General features: G+C 42.7%; 1 protein-coding gene across 4 annotated transcripts in view; it reads left to right on the top strand.

The window, feature by feature from the left end:
* The window catches only part of LDB2 (LIM domain binding 2), a 265396-nt gene that overhangs the window by 104424 nt on the left and 141825 nt on the right, over nt 1-19147 (top strand). For all 4 annotated transcript variants that reach the window (XM_060777931.2, XM_060777929.2, XM_060777933.2 and 1 more), the window contains exon 2: nt 5430-5532. In XM_060777931.2, the coding sequence (XP_060633914.1) occupies nt 5430-5532 (103 nt within the window). The remainder of the gene's footprint in view (nt 1-5429; nt 5533-19147) is intronic.

The raw sequence follows: 19147 nt of genomic DNA, 5'->3' as shown, positions 1-19147 counted from the left end.
AAAATGGATATGGGGGGCTTCTGGATTCAAGAAAGCAGAAACGGATTGCAATTCTCCCAAAATGCACAAGTCTAATGTGAATCTAACACATGTAAGGCCCCAAATAAACAATGAAAATAAAAGAACTAAGAAATATCAAATAAATAATGGTTCTGGGGGTCTTGGGATCACATAAGTGTGCACCTATAAAGGGAGTGAGGAGGAATCAGTCTCAATTTTCCAACACCTATTAAAAATAGTAAAAAAGGAGAATTCACTCCTTAATGTTTGTACTCCTATCTAGCTTTAAGAGTGGGCAATCAAAAAAGGAAATAAGAATTGCTGGGAAAATATGGTCTAGTTATACATTGCTCATGGTGATGTTTCACGTTGCAAAACATGAAGGCTCATTTAAAATCTTTTAGTAAAAAGGTTTAAGAATCACTATAGAATTTGACTAGATCTTAAAAGCTACTGTTCTAAGATAGCAAAGTAGGGGGAATGCATGGAAGCACATTCCCACCTAGGTGTCTGGATGAAAACACATTTCTCATCTGCCTCGCAGCATTCTCTCCGGTCCATAAAAGTGGGTAGATGTGCCTTTTGATATGGATAAGGGGGCCCATTCCTCATGTTCAGTTGTTACTAGAACATGATCATGGGCAAAATTTTGTTCGAGAGATAGCTTTTCTTCCATTATGATCTCTAAAAGCCTTTTTTCCCCTTTCTCACTGAGATTCAGACATGAAGAAAAAATCTATATCATCTGGCCTATAGAAATAAATAATATGGGAATAATGCATTCCTGCATTGCTAGATATTCTCTCAAGAATATTTACTTGAAGGGAGTTCATTATAACACTGGGGAAAATTAAACAGAGAGTTTTGCAGTGCAAGTTTGACTAAAGAAAAACTTACTTGACAACCCGACATGCCATAAGTGTCAAGGGTCGCTGGTCACTTCTGCTCTCCTGAACCCGCCATCAAGTTTCTTCCTTTTGTCCTTTTGCCTGAAATGTATTTTTAAAGTACTTTTCAAAGTATTAATTTTTTGTCCATTATTTCAATGTTTGAGAGTACGAGTGTGCTATGTGAAAGGAGGGTTGCCATGGTAATATCTCATTATTGCTGAATTGGAAAATAATTACTCTGCCAAAAATCCCAGGTAACCTGTCAGTGCATGAGTTAAGGATGCCTGGGGGCAGCCTTGACTCTTTTTGTCAAAAAGGGGGGATTTTGAAAATCACTTTTCCTTCTTGTAATTATATTCCTCCCCCCCCCCCCCCGCCAAGTTTGGTTTCCTCCACTCTTTGGTTGTGATTGCCATTTGGCTTGCTGGCAAATATTAGAACATGCAGTTTTAATTGGAAATATGTATTCACTGTTGAACTCTATAATTATATTTTCAAGTGGCTTCAATTTCAGGGGGGCCCTCCCGATTTAAAGCATGCAGAAAATAATCTGATAAAAAATCTTGGGTGGTGTTCAAATTGTGATAGAAAATAGGCTCTTTTAATGTTCTACCCAGAGAATCTAATGTATTTTCTGCACTTTCCAGCCAGTAGACATCTTAGATATAAATGAGGACAAAAAATATATGAGCTGAATAGAAACTCTGAAGTTTTCAGAACTTCCATCAGCTGAGTGATTGACTGACTCCTAGGAATGTCCACTACTTCCCAGGTGAGAAGACCTACTCCATAAAGGTGGTACCAGTGACTATTGGCTTATGTACAGATACATCCTACTTGGCCATGCCACCAGCCATTTAAACTTTCAGTTACAGTCAGAGTAGTAAAAACATGTGCAAGTGTGATAACTGTGACAACTATAGTACATCATTAGTGGATATATTGAGGTTATCTTGTTGTACCCCATTCTTATCATTGCATAGAGATGTTCACCAAAGTTGGAGAGCAGGTCTTGGAAAAAGCTTGTTTGGAGAAGTAACTTCTTAGAATTAAACATCATAGGCGATCTTTCATGGTGGAGTATGATTGTCTTTCAAGTGCAGGGCCTTGGTGGTGAGTTCGTAGGTGACTGTAGCGACCTATTCTTGTTCTACATGTTTTTTCACAGTGAGGACATTGTTTTCCAGATGGAAGGTGGTCCCAACAAGGGTTGTCTTGACACACCTTCCTCTTGACACATTTCTCCCTTTCGTCCTTTATTTGTGCCTCTTCAAATTCCACAGCACTGTTGTTAACAGCTGACCTCCAGTTAGAGTGCTCAAGGGCTTCCCACTTCTCAGTATCTATGTCACAGTTTTTAAGGTTAGTTTTAAGCCCATTTTAAATTCCCTTTTGCTATCTACCAAAATTCTGTTTACCATTCTTGAGTTGAGAGCAAAGTAACTGCATTGGGAGACAGTGATCAGGCATTCAGACAACATGGCTAGTCCATTGGAGTTGATGATTGAGGATCATCGCGTCAGTGCGGGCAGTCTTTGCTTTTTCCAGAATGCTGACATTTGTCTGCCTGTCTTCCCAAGAAATTTGCAGCATTTTTCAGAGGCAATGCTGATGGAATCATTCCAGAAGTTGGGTGTGATGTCTGCAGATGGTCCACGTTTCACAGGCATAAAACAGGGTTGGGAGGACAATAGCGTTATAAACAAGCATTTTGGTATCCCTACGAATGTCCAGATCCTCAAACACTCTGCTTCATTCAAGAAATGCTGCCCTTGCAAAACTCAGACACTTTTGTATGTCAGTGTTTTGTAGAGAGGTGGCTGCCAAGGTGGTGGAAATGGTCAACGTTTTCTAACATTATACCATTAAGTTGTATTTCTGACATTGTGGAGGGATTGGCTGGTTTCTGCTGATAGAGCACTTTCAGTGAAAGACCAAGTTTTTTTGTATGCTTCTGCAAAGGTGTTTAGAGTGGCTTGTAGGTCTTCTTCTGAATGAACACAAATTGCATTATCATTAGCATATTGGAATTCTATCTATAACAGACATTGTTGTGACCTTGATTATGGCTTTCAGTCTGCTGAGATGAAATAGCTTGCTGTCTGTCTGAAAGGTGATTTCCATGCCAGTGGGAAGCTTCCTATCAACAAGGTGCAGTATCATAGTGATGAAGAGGGAAAATAAGGTTTGAGGCAATAACACATCCCTGTTCGACACCTGATTCCACCTTAAATGGGTCACGTGGGAAGCCATTGCTTTCCAAAACTGTTGTCATCATGGAGGAGCCACAGGATGTTCACAAATTTGTCAGGGCATCTGATTTTTTGGGGGGATGGTCCAGAGAGCACTGCAATTTATTGTGTTGAATGCCTTTGCAAGATCAATGAATGCTTTGTACAGAGGTTGATTTTGTTCCCTGCATTTCTTTTTGGAGCTGTTGTGCAGTGAAGATCATATCCACTGTTCCTCTGGAAGGGCAGAAGCCATTCTTGGATTCTGGGAAGATGTCTTCTGAAATAGGTAGAAGGTGGTTTGCAAGGATTTTCTTAGTGTAGTTTAGAAGGGGCAAAACCTCTTTAGTTTTCAGTTTGTTCTTTCCCCCCCTTTTTTAAAAAGGGTGATGGTGGTGGTGTCCTTGAAGTCTGTTGGGATTTTCTTGGTCACCTACACTTTTTGAATGAGTTGGTGAAGTTGTTGTGTCAGCTTAGGTCCACCCTCTTTAAAGATCCCATCAAGTCTGCTGGCTTTGTTTAGTTGGCTGATGGCTTTTACTGACTTCTTCCCAACTAGAGAGTACTGCAAGCTCATCCATGGTCTGCTGTTTCGGGATTTGTGAAAGAACCTCATTGGCCATGTTGGAGCTGTGATTAAGGAGGTTATGGTAGTACTCTTCCATCTGATGAACATAGAGAATGTATGCCATGATTTGTTGGGCCATAGATAACCTTTGTGGCTTTAAAGAATCCCTGTGCATCATGGACATATGCACAGTGTTTGATTTCTTGAGCCTTTTTTGTCTACTTGATGTTCTTGAGTTCTCTGGTCCTTCTTTGGACCTCAGCTTTTGCTGGGTACTGTGTACTGTTCACGGTGCTTCCAGGATTCCACAGACTGTACTGGAGACCCGTCTTCACATGCTCAAAGTAAACGTACTTAGTAAACATTTCAATGTATTTGGACCTGTGTGCCTCTCTGCCTGTCTAGGAGTACCATGGACTGTTTATACAACCTGGAGAAGTCTGTATAATAAAGAGGTCTAAAAGACCTTCTTATACAAACTGACAAAAATTCAGAATCACTTATACAACTGCCCAGTTATGCATGTTTAAAGTCTGCATAGAATGGCCAGTTATTTTGGGAATAAGAATCATTTTCTTATAGAAAAGAATAATATTGTACATTAAAAAAATACTATCATTTGATCACATGCATAGGTTAGTTCCTGCCTGTTAAACATTAGAAAATGGATGCCTTATTGATTGTCAACTTAACCATGCTCAAACTAGCCCAGGTGTTGATACTAAGATTCACATCCTGGTGTTATCTGGATAATAAGGTGGGGGAATAGTCTTTAGCCTTAAGGTCCAACCTTACCTGCATTTCCGATTCCAATCTTGAGACACTGTTGGCATCTGCATTGATAGGAAAAAGTAGCAATTGCTGAAATGGGTAGAAGCATTAGCATTTGTCCCAATGTTCTGTTTTTATTGCAGTATTTTATGTGTAATCGCAATGCAATGTACAAATATTCTAATGTGATATTTTAAAATATTGTTGTCACGGACATATGCCACTTGATTTAGTGTTTTCTTTAGAAATCCAAACAAATCAACTATTCAATGATACTGGCAATATGGACCTTTTATAGAAGCAGAGGATGGAGTCATGTGGTGACAATAATAATAATAATAATAATAATAATAATAATAATAATAATACTTTATTTATATTCTGTTCTATCTCCTCAAAGGGACTCAGGGCGGATTCCCACAGTACACTATGCAGTTATAACCCTATGATCTCACTTCCACTTTTAGTGCAGTGGCAATATACTATGGATCCCTGGGATTTGTAGTTTGTGGACGAATGTTTAGAATTCTCAACCATAGAGCTCTAGTACCTGTAAGAAAACTACAAACCATGTACTCCATGGAAGATTGCCAGTGGGCTCATAGTGCTATATTGTGCAGGTTGAAAAGACCTCTGATTAGAAGTAATTAAGTTTAAAAAGGTTGTAAAAGAAAGCAATTTTTAGCCTTCTGAAAAAAATGCCCAGTTTTCCCACTTTTGTGGAGATCCTGTACCCAAACCCCTGTGAAAGTGGAGGGCTTGTCATACAGCGAAGAGGAATAAGCTTGTTTTATATGTGATCCTATCAGACTTTTCAAGCTCCAAGGTGCACTGAATGAGCATTTTTTGAAAAATAGAATGAATCATGTTCCTTCTTTTAAAATATTTTAAAGGCACAATAAGCACTTGAACAAACGATAAATCTAAGATGATTTCCTCTTATTAAAATAATTATTTCTTCCCTCTTAGGACAGTGATAACCTCTGGTGGGATGCCTTTGCAACAGAATTTTTTGAAGACGATGCAACCTTAACCCTTTCATTTTGTTTGGAAGATGGACCAAAGCGATACAGTAAGGGACAAGCATATTCTAATCTTTTACCCTTTGCTTTTGTATATTTTGAACATGGATTTAGATGCCAGTGTGAGGACTGCTCTGGTCATTTGTTCAGTGTGTGTTGAATTCTTAATAAATTTTGCAGCAAGGAACAAGAGCAATAAACACCTACTGGGTTGAGATTGTCATTCAGCTCTGAAACTAACTTGAGCAAGTTATTCTTATGGTTTTAATGAACCTGACAAAAATGGGGAATGAAATGAAGTAACTGCACTGAGGTTTTTAGAAGATTAATGGCATGAAAATGTGATTGTTTGACAAATAATTAGAATATTTTTTCCACAGCAACACATTTTTAAACACAGGATGGAATGGTTTTTTCTAGGCTAGGGAAAGCATTTTGAAACAGACATGTTTAATATAATTCCTTTCCTCCCCAGTTCTTTCTTTGTAAAATGTGTACATTCCTTTTTGAGAAAGAGAGAGCTTGATTTAGCTAACAAAATACAAAATCATCTGTCCTGGAGGGAGCGGAATTTATTTATCCATAGTGTTCTCAGGTTTTTGGTAAGCATAATATTAGGCATTTTGACGCATTTGTGGGTCTCATCATTTTTCAGGGTCTAGAGGGTTTCCCTCCACCTTTATTCAAATGAGGGGCAAATTCACACTTCACAATTAATGCAGTTTGACAACACTTTAACTACTATGATTCAACGTTATGGAGTCCTGAATGTTGTAGTTTAGCCTTTGCTTCCAAAGAGTCCTGGTGCCTCACTATACCACAAAACCATAGATTTTATAGCATTGCACAATGGGACAAAAAGTGGTGCCAGACTGCATTAATTCTACAGTATAGATACACCTGTTGCCTCATGAAGGAAGTTTAGATGTATCCAATGTGTATGTGAATGATAAAAAGGTAGCTCAATTTTAATCAACAATGTAACAATTTTATGTCTTCTACAAGATTTAACCATTGAGAGGAAAATATATATTGGACTAGCAAAAATACTTGAATTGCAGTGTAACCTCTCCCCCCCCAAAGTACGTCCTTCCCACTACAATAATACTCTTTTTTTTTTTTTTTGCAAGAGTGACTACTCTGTCACTAGTCAAGCAAACTAGTACAGAGCTCCACTACACTTGGAGGCAGCAAATTCCACTTTCAAACAGCTCCTACCCTTGTAGTTCCTTGCAATTTGAATCCATGGCTCCATGCCCTAGTTCAGGGGTCCTCAAACAAAGGTCCAAGGGCTGGATACGGCCCTCCAAGGTCATTTACCCGGCCCTCGTTCAGGGTCAACCTAAGTCTGAAATGACTTGAAAGCACACAACAACAACAACAACATCAACATCAACAACAACAGCAACAACAACAAAACCACCACCAACAATCTTATCAGCCAAAAGCAGGCCCACACTTCCCATTGAAATAACTATAAGTTTATATTTGTTAAAATTGTTTTTCATTTTAATTATTGTATTGTTTTAAAGTGCTTTTTGCACTACAAATAAGACATGTGCAGTGTGCATAGGAATTTATTCATTTTTTTTTCAAATCCGGCCCTCCAACAGTTAGAGGGACTGTGACCTGGCCCTCTGTTCAAAAAGTTTGAGGACCCCTGTCCTAGTTGTTGGAGTAGCAGAAATCAAGCTTGTTCTGTCTTTCAGTGATATACTTTCAAATATTGCAACATAGCTATCATGGCACCTCTTAACCTTCTCTTCTCCAGACTAAACATACCCAGCTTCCTAAACTGCTCTTCATAGGACTTAGCATCTAAACTTTTTACCATTTTGGTCACCAGTTTGTATATTTTCTAGTTTGTCAATATCCTTCTTGAATTGTGGTGTCCAGATTAAGGCAGATTAGATGGGTATTATTACTTCCCTCAGTCTAGTCACTACTATTGATGTAGCATAGAATAACAGATTTTTAGCTGCTTCATCACACTGATTCTAATCACATACAATGCTACTTAAAGTGAGGGTAGTACCTAGAAGAGTATTTCTGCCATTGCTTTCATCTCACCAGCAGCTGATGGCATGGAAGAACAGCAATGGATTAATACACTCCAGATTTTTCTCTGCAGTCTGAAAGAGATATCAAAAGAAGACACCAGCTGCTATGGTTAATAGAAAGTACATCCTATGCTAGTAAAGGAACATCTGATCTGAACTTCTAGGGCTGTATGTGTCAAAACCAGAACTTTGAATTTATGGCTATTTCATTCCGAAACATATACACGCTATGTTTCAATTTTAGCAATCAAGAAGCTAACAAAACAAATCTCAAATATTCATAAAAACCCGCCAAAAGATAATTAAGTCCAGTAATAATTGGTGGTAGAAAGATTTTATCCTGGAAACAAACTTGTAGAACAAACCACCCCATCACATTGGGGAAATTGCCCCTTTGCAGCACTTTGGGGACAGGACCTGCTAAGCACCATCACATGATGCCTCATCGGTCCCCCCTGCCCCATTGACCACCTGCCCCATTGACTCCTCAAGTATCAAAGAAGTGTTACATTCTGTGGGTAGCTCCTACTGAGCCCTCTCCCCATCTGATGGGGGAAAGAGCAACATGGCAATGTGTTGGGGAAAAGACAGGGTGCCAAGTGCCTTGTCCCGTTCTCTCCTTGTGATGGGGGAAGGAGGGAGGCTGTGCAGGGCACCTGCAAAATGAAGCAACTTTGAAGTAAGTGTGAAGAGGTCCTTGGAAAGCTCTTGAAGCCAATGTCACACAACACTGAGTAGTAATAGAATTTCTATGTTCTGGATCACCTGAAGTTTCCTCATTGTAGTGAACTCGCATTGAGCTTGTACTAAGCAAATCTGACAGTGGCAGAATCCTTTATTTCTGAAGAAAAATATAGTAAATATTTGAATCAGATGCTAGTTAAGCAAGCAAAGAAAATGCAGATCTGATTTTTAAGAGGGATGTGACCCCTTCAAATATTATAATTTCATCTAGATTCTGGTCAACAGGAGCACCCCCTACCAGCCACCCCAATAAACGCAATAAAAAAGATTCACAATTCAGATTCAAGGAGAATACATTCACAAATGTATTCTCTGATCAGCTGCTCTTGAGGGAACTTGTAGTTATTTTATCTTTCATTGGAGTTCAGGTTTACAGATTCGCTCTCTGTTGAACTTTCTATAGTTAGTAGGTGATTCAGCCACAAGAAATTAGCTGTGACAGCAGGAATACATTTTCTTCTTTGACAGACTCTTTCATATATAGCCCTATTTTGCACAGAAACACCACCCTGCCCAATCTAACTGGACATTAATTGCTTTTTACTGATGTATCGGTGCTTCTTAGATGGGTAATACAACTAGCAAATTTGATATCTGACAAGTTGACTCAACCTAATTGGGACAGATCAGCTGCTACCAGTTTTGCTAGAGGCTGTAATTTGAAGGTCTGTACAGAGTTATCACTTGCTTTGAAAGGCAAGAAATAGTAATTCTGTCAACAATAATCCCTTAAATGGTGTTCAGAGTAGTTTTTCCTTTGGCTCCTTCACAAAGAGGCAGCACTTGTCAAATAAACACCCAGAGATAACTGATAATACAAATTAAATGGCTGTGGTTGATACAGTGACGATAAGATACTACGGAAAATACAAAGATCTTCGATGCTTTTAAAATCAAAGCATGGTGGTGTGCCAGTGTGGGATGGGGTAGAGAATGGAAGGATTGTTGTACATGGGTTGAAAAATATTTGCTTTGCAGCTCAGTTTCTGATGTGAACTAAGAGATTTGTTCAGACTTATATTAGTAGCTAAAAATAACGATGAGCAAATTCCACAACCCTGACTCCCCCCCCCCCCCAATTGTCTTTAAATTTTGAGTCCAGTTAGGGCTTGTTCTGGTTCCAGTACACCATCAAGTTGTTTCTAATTTATAGTGAGGCTAATATCAACCTATCACAGTTTTTTCAGGGTTATTCTGAAGAGGTTTGCCTTTGCCCTGCTCTGAAGCTGAGGAAGTGTGAACTGCTGAAAGTTATCAATTGGTTTCCATGGCAGAATGGGGTTCAAACCCTGGTCTCCTGGAGTCCAAGTCCAACACTCAAACCATTAAACTACTAGAGTAAACCCACCTAATCAATAGAAACGTGTGGCAGTTTTCAAAGTATTAGCCATGCTTGTCTCTTCTAGTGTCCATACTGCATAAAAAATGGGTATATATCCATGAAAACTCATGCAACAATAACAAACTTATGTAAGTTCTGGTGATCAAGGGTTCTACTGTAGCAGGACTAAGGACTGGATTTATGTCTTGGTTATTAGGCATTTTTGAAAGGTACCTTAAAGTGAGAAAAATAACTTTCCCATTGAAACATTATGAATCTCACGATAAGACATAGTTTATTGTTTTTACATTCTGATTGGATCCACCACAGAGTCATCCTGATCATGACTGGGGTCATTTACAGAACCATTTAACAAAACTTTCCTCCTATCTCTAAGACCCTTTCTACATTGCCATATAATCCAGATTATCAAATCAGATAATCCACATGATCTGCTTTGAACTAGATTATATGAATCTACAATGCCATATAATCCAGTTCAAAACTTGGATTTTATTTGGCAGGGTAGAAGAGGCCTAAGTCCTACTAATACCAGGTCACTTGAAGCGGAATCAAGCTTCCCATCATGGAGATGGCAGTTTTGTGAAAGAGAGACCCTACTGGCAGGCTCTCCTCTTGAGTTTTGACCATTACAAATTATTTCAAAATCATATGGCTAGAGAATGTTCTTCCCAATTTAACTATGGATACATCATCTTTCATTGTTATGAAACCCAGCTAGTATGACTGCATGTTTTGATAATACAGTCAGGCCTCCACATTTGTTGGTCGCAGAATTATGCTATAGGACCATAGAATTGTGCTCGAAGACATATACATATTTAGAGAGAAGAATCCTCTCTAGGAATCTCTAGTTCCTCCAGTACATCTCTGTGCTCAACTTCCACCAGGAGGAAGTAGAGATTCCTAGAGAGAACATCATAATGAACTTCATAAATCTACAAAAGTGAAACCTATAAGTGTGGATGGGAGACTTTATATAAATACAGAAATGGGAAATGATTTTTGTCAATTGTCTATTTGTACATGTAAAAGTACTTTTCAAATACTGCTTCTATACTTCCTTTCAGCAAAGTTCTAGGACAGTTTACAAGAGCTGTGAAAAATACAATAAAAACATTTATTTACTTATTTAGAGTATTCAGCCACAAAGGCTCTCAGAGCAGTTTATAAATCATTAATTCAACAGTTTCCTGCTTCTGGGTTTATAATTTAAATAACACATGATACATAAGGAAAAGGGAATGGCAGTAAGAAATGGTTTAAAGTCCAGCAGACATTCCTCTTCTTCTCTCCCACTAAAGACAGGGCAGTGGCAATTGGGAGAGAGAGTAGGCAGGCCTTTTATCTTCTTCTGGAACTTGGCATTATGAGAGTTGTGCTTTCCTGTTCTTCTCTCCTGTGCACTAGCAGTTGATATAGAGGACAGGCCTTTCATATGTTTTTGGACTTAGTTAGGATGGAGCCACATCTGCCTTTTTTCTGGTGTTTAGCAGCAACACTTTGTGTTCTGATAGGGTTCTGTGAGAGTCATCATCATAGGTGATCACTAGAGGCTGAGTATGATTATCTTCCAAAGATAGAGTAGTGGGTGCGTAAGTGAATTTAGAGAGCTATTCTGGATCCGCATGGTCTTTCGCAATGAGGACATACATTTCCAGATGAAAGGTGGTCTTGACCAGGGTTTGTGTAACACACCTGCCTCTTGACACATTTCTCCCTTCCTCCATTTGTGCCCCTTCAAAATCCAGAGAATGTGCAACTACGAGAGTATGCAACTACAACCAATCCTGCTCCTGGAAAGCTGGGTTCTGTGGTTCCCAGGAGCACCTCTACCTAGCTTTGGCTGATGTGCCAACTGCATCCATTCTTGAGGGAGATAGATCTGGCAACAACAACTCATGCTTTAGGGCCTTTCCACACATCCGTATAACCCAGAATATCGGGGCAGATAATCCATAATATCTGTTTTGAACTGGGTTATCTGAGCTCACACTGCTTTATAACCTCATTCAAAACAGATAATGTGGGTTTTTATACAGCTGTTTGGAAGGGGCCTTAGTTATCTCCTGGTTATATGACATTTGTAGGGATATAAAGATGCTTGTTTAAAAAGCTATTGTCCTCCTAACCCTGTTATCTGCCTGCAAAACCTGGACCATCTACAGAAATCACAATCAACTCCTGGAATGATTCCATCAGTGTTGCCTCTGAAAAATCCTGCAAATCTCCTGGGAAGACAGGCAGACAAATGTCAGTGTGCTGGAAGAAGCAAAGACCACAAGCATTGAAGCAATGATCCTCCGCTATCAACTCTGCTGAACTGGCCATGTTGTCCAAATGCCCAATCACCATCTCCCAAAGCTGTTACTCTACTCTCAATTCAAGAATGGAAAATAAAATATTGGTGGACAGGAAAAGAGATATAAAGATGGGCTTAAAGCTAACCTTAAAACTGTGGCATAGACACCAAGAAGTGGAAGCCCCTGGCCCTTGAGCACCCTAACTGGAGGTCAGCTGTTGCCAACAGTGCTATGGAATTCAAAGGGGTACAAATGGAGGGTAAGAGGAAGAAATGTTTCAAGAGGAAGGCACATCAAGCCAACCTCTGTCAGGACTGCCTTCCATCAGGATCTGCATGTTTCAAAAGAACATGCAGATCAAGAATAGATCTATGAACCCACTGCCAAGACCTTACACTTGGAAGGCAATCATACTCTGCCACAAGTGATAGTCTATGATGATGATGTGTTACCTTCTGATTACCTGACTATAATGTTCGCTCCATGGAGCTTGCTTTAAAAAGTGTTTGGAAGGTACAGTTAATGCAAAATGCAGCAGCCATATGCATTTTAGAGACTGTATAAGACTGATCTTTAAAGAACTGCTAAACAATTCAAAACAGTGGTGTTAACCTACAAGACCTTAAATGACTTGAGGCAAGAATGTCTGAAAGACTATCTCCTTTTGGATGAACCTGCCAGAAATATGGGATCTTCAGCCTGCCTTGTTGCTTGACCCAATGCCTCATGAAGTTTAGGTTGATGGGTTCTCATAACAGGGCTTTCAGTGTAACAAAGCCTTGACTGTGGAATTCCCTATGCAAGGAAGTTAGGTTGTCTTCTGGAGGGTAGCCAGAATAATGTTGTCTCACATGGCGTTCGGTGTTTGAAATTGCTCTTTTAAATGTTTCAAAATGGTATTTTAGGACTATTTTTAGGATCATTTTGGTGGATTTTGAAAAAGTAGTTTAATATATTTTTAAAATGTTTTTATCTTAGTGTTGTTTAAATTGGTTTTATTTGCCCATCTCCTAGGAGCCTTTGGGTGGTTCCAGGCAGCCCTTTATCCCACAAACATCTGTGTTATAAAAACGTGGATGTTTGTGGGGGGCTGTCCATACCTACACCAGAAAGCGCTTGCTTTCTGGCGTGGGTGTCCAGACGTTCTCTCAGGACTAGTCCTAAAGCGGGATAAATCCAGTACTTCCAGGTCTGGACAGCAGTATTCACCATTCCCACAATTTACCGGGCTAAATAAGCCCCTAGAGAACATCTGGAGGCCCTCCTCCCTCACCCTAAGCCCCAGACCCTTTAGAAAAATAGTAAAAACTTACCTATCATCCATTAGAAGCCTTGGCAAGCTCTCTCAGCACATAGAAATGACACGCCAGGAGAGCAAGGGGGAGGAGAGTGATTTTCCTCCCTCCTCCCCCCTGCTTTCCTAGCGCATCATTTCTGAGGCTTCTAATGGATGATAGGTAAGTTTTTACTACTTTTCTAAGGGGTCTGGGGGCTTGGGCGAAGGGTGATAGGGCCGCCAGACGTTCTCTAGGGGCTTATTTAGCCCGGTAAATTGCCCAGACCTGGAAGTACTGGATTTATCTAGCACGGAATAAATCCACTAACAAATTAATTTGGCACAAACCAAGGTTTTCCTCGTTTGTGCTGAATTAATGTGGGACTGCCCAGAACATCATCTGGACAGCCCCCTTTTTATTGTGGAAGTTTCTGCAAAAAAGGGGTTTTCTGGACGGGCCCTTTGTGGGCCATACAGAAATACTTCGCATAAATAAATAAATAAATAAATAAATAAATAAATATCTACGTAAAAGTGGAAGGGATGAGTCAAAGAAAAAGAATTTGCACTTGTCTAAAGAAAAAAATCAATTTCATAGTTTCTGAAGAAAAAAATCCACATTGCTTTCCAGCTAAAAGCCTCCTAATCATTGTACAAGAGTAAATATTAGACTCTGATCCTTTGTTGGCCAGGTTCTTTGTTTCTCAGAGACAAAATATTTCCAGAACAGATAAAAGAAGCTGGTTTGATTGGCAGTCCTTAGCAGAGTTTCATCAGCTGCTGCGCTTGACAGTGTGGCAGTGTGCGTTTTGCTGATGTGTTGAGGGCTGACGGTTGATTGACAGCCCAAGACTGTGGAGACCAGAAAAGATGAAGCACACTCAGTAAAAATAATGTGCAGTGTTTATGCAGCAGCAGCAGAGATGGGGAACTGGGTGATTAACTATTTCAGAGTCAGGCATCAAGTCATCTTCAAATTTCCCACTCATCACAAATAGTTATGTATATTGTGATTATGCTTTATAGTCACAACTAAAGGTTATAACAATCCCGGTGAAATACAAACCAAATGAAACAGTTATTTCTCTTGAAATTGTCTATGTTACTGTTCGAAAATTCGTGATTCAGCTTAATAGCACTGTTGCATATTAAGAGTCCCTTCTTCTAGTGATATTTGAGTTTTGCCTACTAATGACTATTCCATCTACAGAAAGCGAGCAATTAGAATGAAGCAGTTAACTGGGCTAATAATTTGGACACAGTGTCCTCACAAGGGTGACAGCCTTATTAATAGATGCAAAGTGTATATGTCAGATCCTTCCACTCACAGTGTAGCAGTTCATAGAGCAGTGAAATTTTATAAAAGCTGTGTTTTGCTGGGGTCACAGTCTTTGGGAAAGGAACTCAGGGAAAGGACTCTTTATGTAATGCACTGATACAGAGAAACCTTGTGGAAATAGAGTTGAAACAAAATAGATACCCGTATCTGCTATTGCTACCCATAGATAGCGAATTAGTGGTTGCATTGTTTTGATTTTCAAAGGTGGGGATGGAATGAAGTTAATAGTTGTTGTTGGAAATGCTTATTATGGTGATCAAGGACAGTGATTTCCTTTTCTTCCACCTCTTTCTTTATATATGTATGTGTGTGTGTGTGTGTGTGTGTGTGCATATCTCCAGTACTTCTGGGTTTGGACTGCAGTATTCACCATTCCCACAATTTACTGGGCTAAATAAGCCCCTAGAGAACATCTGGAGGCCTTCCACTCTCACCCTAAGCCCCCAAACCCTTTAGAAAAATAGTAAAAACTTACCTATTGTCCATTAGAAGCCTTGGCAAGCTCCCTCGGCGCATAGAAATGACACGCCAGGAGAGAGAGAGAGAGAGAGAGAGAAAGAGTGTGTGTGTGTATATATATATATATATATATATATATATATTTATTTATTGCATTTATTGACCGCCCCTCTCAGCCCGGAGGCGACTCGGGGCGGTGAACAATAACAAAGAAGACAGTGTACAACGAGTCTAGACATACAAACCAGACAAATACAACACAACATATACTTATACTAAAAATCCGCTTCGTCAAGTCCTGGGGTCATAGCCAAAATTCGTAGTCCTAATTCATTCCAGTGTCAATTAACTATACTCAATTGAAGGCCTGCTCGAAGAGCCATGTTTTTAGGCCCCTACGGAAGGCCATCAAGGAGGGCGCCTGTCTAACTTCAGCAGGGAGAGTGTTCCACAGCCGGGGGGCCACCACCGAGAAGGCCCGCTCCCTCGTCCCCGCCAGACGTGCCTGTGAGGCGGGCGGGACCGAGAGAAGGGCCTCCCCGGATGATCTCAAGGCCCTCGTGGGCTCGTAGGCCGAGATGCGGTTTGCAAGGTATTTTGGGCCGGAACCGTTTAGGGCTTTGTAGGATAATACCAGCACCTTAAATTGGGCCCGGTAGCAGATCGGCAGCCAGTGGAGTTGGGACAGCAGAGGCGTTGTATGCTCTCTGCGTCCAGCTCCCGTTAACAACATGGCTGCCGCGCGCTGGACTAGCTGAAGCTTCCGGGCCGTCTTCAAGGGCAGCCCCACGTAGAGAGCGTTGCAGTAGTCGAGGCGGGATGTGACCAAAGCGTGTACCACCGTGGCCAAGTCAGACTTCCCAAGATACGGGCGCAGCTGGCGCACGAGCCTGAGCTGTGCAAATGCTCCCCTGGTCACCGCTGAAACCTGGGGCTCCAGGCTCAGCGATGAGTCCAGGGTCACACCCAAGCTGCGAACCTGCGCCTTCAAGGGGAGTGCGACCCCGTCCAGCACAGGCTGTAACCCTATACCCTGTTCGGCCTTGCGACTGACCAGGAGTACCTCTGTCTTGTCTGGATTTAATTTCAGTTTGTTCGCCCTCATCCAGACCATTACAGCGGCCAGGCACCGGTTCAGGACTTCGACGGCCTCCTTAGTAGCAGGTGGGAAGGAGTGACAGAGTTGGACGTCATCTGCGTACAGGTGACACCGCACCCCGAAACTCCGGATGATCTCACCCAGCGGCTTCATGTAGATGTTAAACAACAAGGGGGACAAGATGGAACCCTGAGGAACGCCACAGGTCAACGGCTGCGGCGTTGAACAGGAGTCCCCCAATAACACCTTCTGAGTGCGACCCTCCAGGAATGACCGGAGCCACTGCAGAGCAGTGCCCCCAAGGCCCATCCCTGCAAGGCGCCCCAGAAGAATACCGTGGTCGACGGTATCGAAGGCCGCTGAGAGGTCCAGGAGCACCAACAGGGACACACTCCCCCTGTCTAGCTCCCGGCGCAGATCATCCACTAAGGCGACCAAGACCGTCTCGGTACCATGTCCCGGTCTGAAACCAGACTGTGCCGGATCCAGATAATCCGTGTCTCCCAAGAATACCTGGAGTTGTGAGGCCACCACGCTTTCCATGACTTTGCCCAAAAAGGGGAGATTGGAAACAGGCCGAAAGTTGTCCAATTTAGTGGGGTCAAGTGATGGTTTCTTCAACAGCGGCTTTATAATAGCCTGTTTTAGGCTCGCTGGAATCTTGCCCTCCCGAAGGGAGGCATTAACCACCACCGTTACCCACTGGGCCAATCCCCCTCTGGCCTCCTTAAGAAGCCAGGATGGGCAGGGGTCTAGGATGGACGTGGTGGGCCTCATTCCTCCAAGTATCTTGTCCACATCCTCGGGTTTCACAAACTGAAAAGAATCCAACAAAAACTGACAAGCAGGTGCTTGTGTCACATCCACGGAGACTGCATCTAATGTGGCGTCCAGCTCAGAGCGGATCAAAGCGACTTTGTCTGCAAAGAACCGAGCAAATGCTTCACAGCGCGCTGCCGAGTTGTCAGGGCTCCCACCCGTGGGAGGAGTTAAAAGACCTCTGACAACCCGGAACAACTCCGCCGGACGGTTTTTTGCAGACGCAATAGTGGCCGCAAAGAAAGTTTTCTTTGCGGCTTTTATTGCCGCGGCATATGCCCTCAAAAAGGACACAAACCGTGTTCGGTTTGACTCGTTTGGGTCCGATCGCCACACGCTCTCTAGAACCCTCTTCCTTCGCTTCATCGCTGCCAGCTCCTCAGTGAACCAAGGAGCTGGTTTAGCTCGGTTACTTGAGAGGGGACGTTCCGGAGCGATCTTGTCAATAGCCCTGGTCATCTCCCCATTCCAGAGAGCGACCAAGGCCTCGACATTATCACCTACCGCGGTGGCGGGAAACTCCCCAAGAGCCATCAGGAATCCGTCCGGATCCATAAGCCTCCTGGGGCGGACCATCTTAATGGGTCCTCCACCCTTGCGGAGGGTAGGGGGCGCAGTGAGCCTAAATCTAATCAGGAAGTGGTCGGTCCATGGCAACGGAGAGATGGACAACTCCTCCACACCGCCACCCTGCTCCCATCCCTGACAGAAAACCAAGTCCAATGTGTGTCCAGCACAGTGGGTGGGGCCAGTTATTTGTTGGGACAGCCCCATGGTTGCCATGGCAGACATGAAGTCCTGAGCCGCACCTGTGAGGGTTGCCTCGGCATGGATGTTGAAGTCCCCCAGCACAAGGAGCCGTTGGGACTCCACAGCCAGGCTCGAGACCACCCCCGCTAGCTCAGGTAGGGAGACTGTAGTGCAGCGAGGTGGACGGTACACTAGCAGAATCCCTATTCTGTCCCGGTCACCCACCCTCAGGTGGACGCATTCGAAATTTGTGGTCTGCGGGATGGGGCTCCTGGTTAGATGGATGGAATCCCTGTAGACCACTGCGACCCCGCCTCCCCGTCCTCCGGCTCTAGGTTGGTGTTGCACGGAGAAACCTGGAGGACAAAGCTGGGAGAGATTTACGCCCCCCGCTTCATCCAGCCAGGTCTCCGTGATGCACGCCAGATCTGCCCGCTCCTCCAGGATTAAGTCCTGAATCCAAGTTGTTTTTCCGTTGACAGACCTGGCGTTCAACAACACCACCTTCAAGCCAGAGGGCCCGCTCACCTGGTTACACCAAATTCCCTTAGGAGACCTATTGGGAATAGTTAATTTGGGAAAGCGGTCTGAATTAGGCCGAATTCGTGGTCTCCTTCTCCCGCATCTCCTCCTTCCCACCACGACCTCTATGGGGGCCCCTCGGCTAGTGGAACATCTCCCCCCCTCCATGCCGCAGTTATGAGCCATAAGAGTATTTTCTCCTATGCTTGTTAACCTTATTAGTTCTTGCCAGCATCCCCCCTCCCCCTCCTCCCCCCTCCCCACCACACTCTCAATCCCAGGCTCCGGGCCACCTCTTCTTCCGCCCCCTCCACCACACCAGAGCAGCGTAAACAGTATCCAAAGGGGGGCAGGGGGCCACATGGGTAGCGGCGATTCGGATGGTGGTATCGATATAGCCAGTTCTTAAAGTGCAGGTCTTAAAGTGCCAATTCTTGAAGTTCTTAAGTTCTTAAAGTGCAAGAATATCGGGAAAGGTCCGTCAATAATCAAGAATGATCGTAAATCTCTTAGCAGCAACACACATTCAACATTCGACACACATTGATGAGTGCTAGATCTAAAGTGCTCTACTTAACGGTAAAAGTGCGGCACAGAGGGATAGGGAAGGGGTGAAAGTGCTGATGCAATCTAGCAGCAGATAGCAGGCGCCTGGGTGTTCTAAATCGTTCTTATTACAATGATAGCAATGACAACAGGACTACCGGACAGTGCTAGTTGATAATTATACGACTACCCGTATGCGATAATGGTGGTAATTAACTAAAATTGCTATGACCCCAATAGGACTTAGACGGTTGGTAAATCAGCGGATAGGCTTCCGGAGTTGATATCTCGGGGGTGGGGCAGCATAGGTGGTTATTCACACTTGCTCAGTAGAGCACTCGGTCTCTCCTTCCGACCAGTTAGTTGGTACTAATGCAGAGGAGGCCGGCCCAAAAACCTACATGGG

The sequence above is a fragment of the Anolis sagrei genome, chromosome 5 (genome assembly GCF_037176765.1).
Source record: "Anolis sagrei isolate rAnoSag1 chromosome 5, rAnoSag1.mat, whole genome shotgun sequence".
In the NCBI taxonomy this organism is placed as follows: Eukaryota; Metazoa; Chordata; class Lepidosauria; order Squamata; family Dactyloidae; genus Anolis; species Anolis sagrei.
The sequence above is the reverse complement of the archived record's forward strand: the minus strand, read 5'-3'. Positions and strand labels throughout refer to the sequence as shown.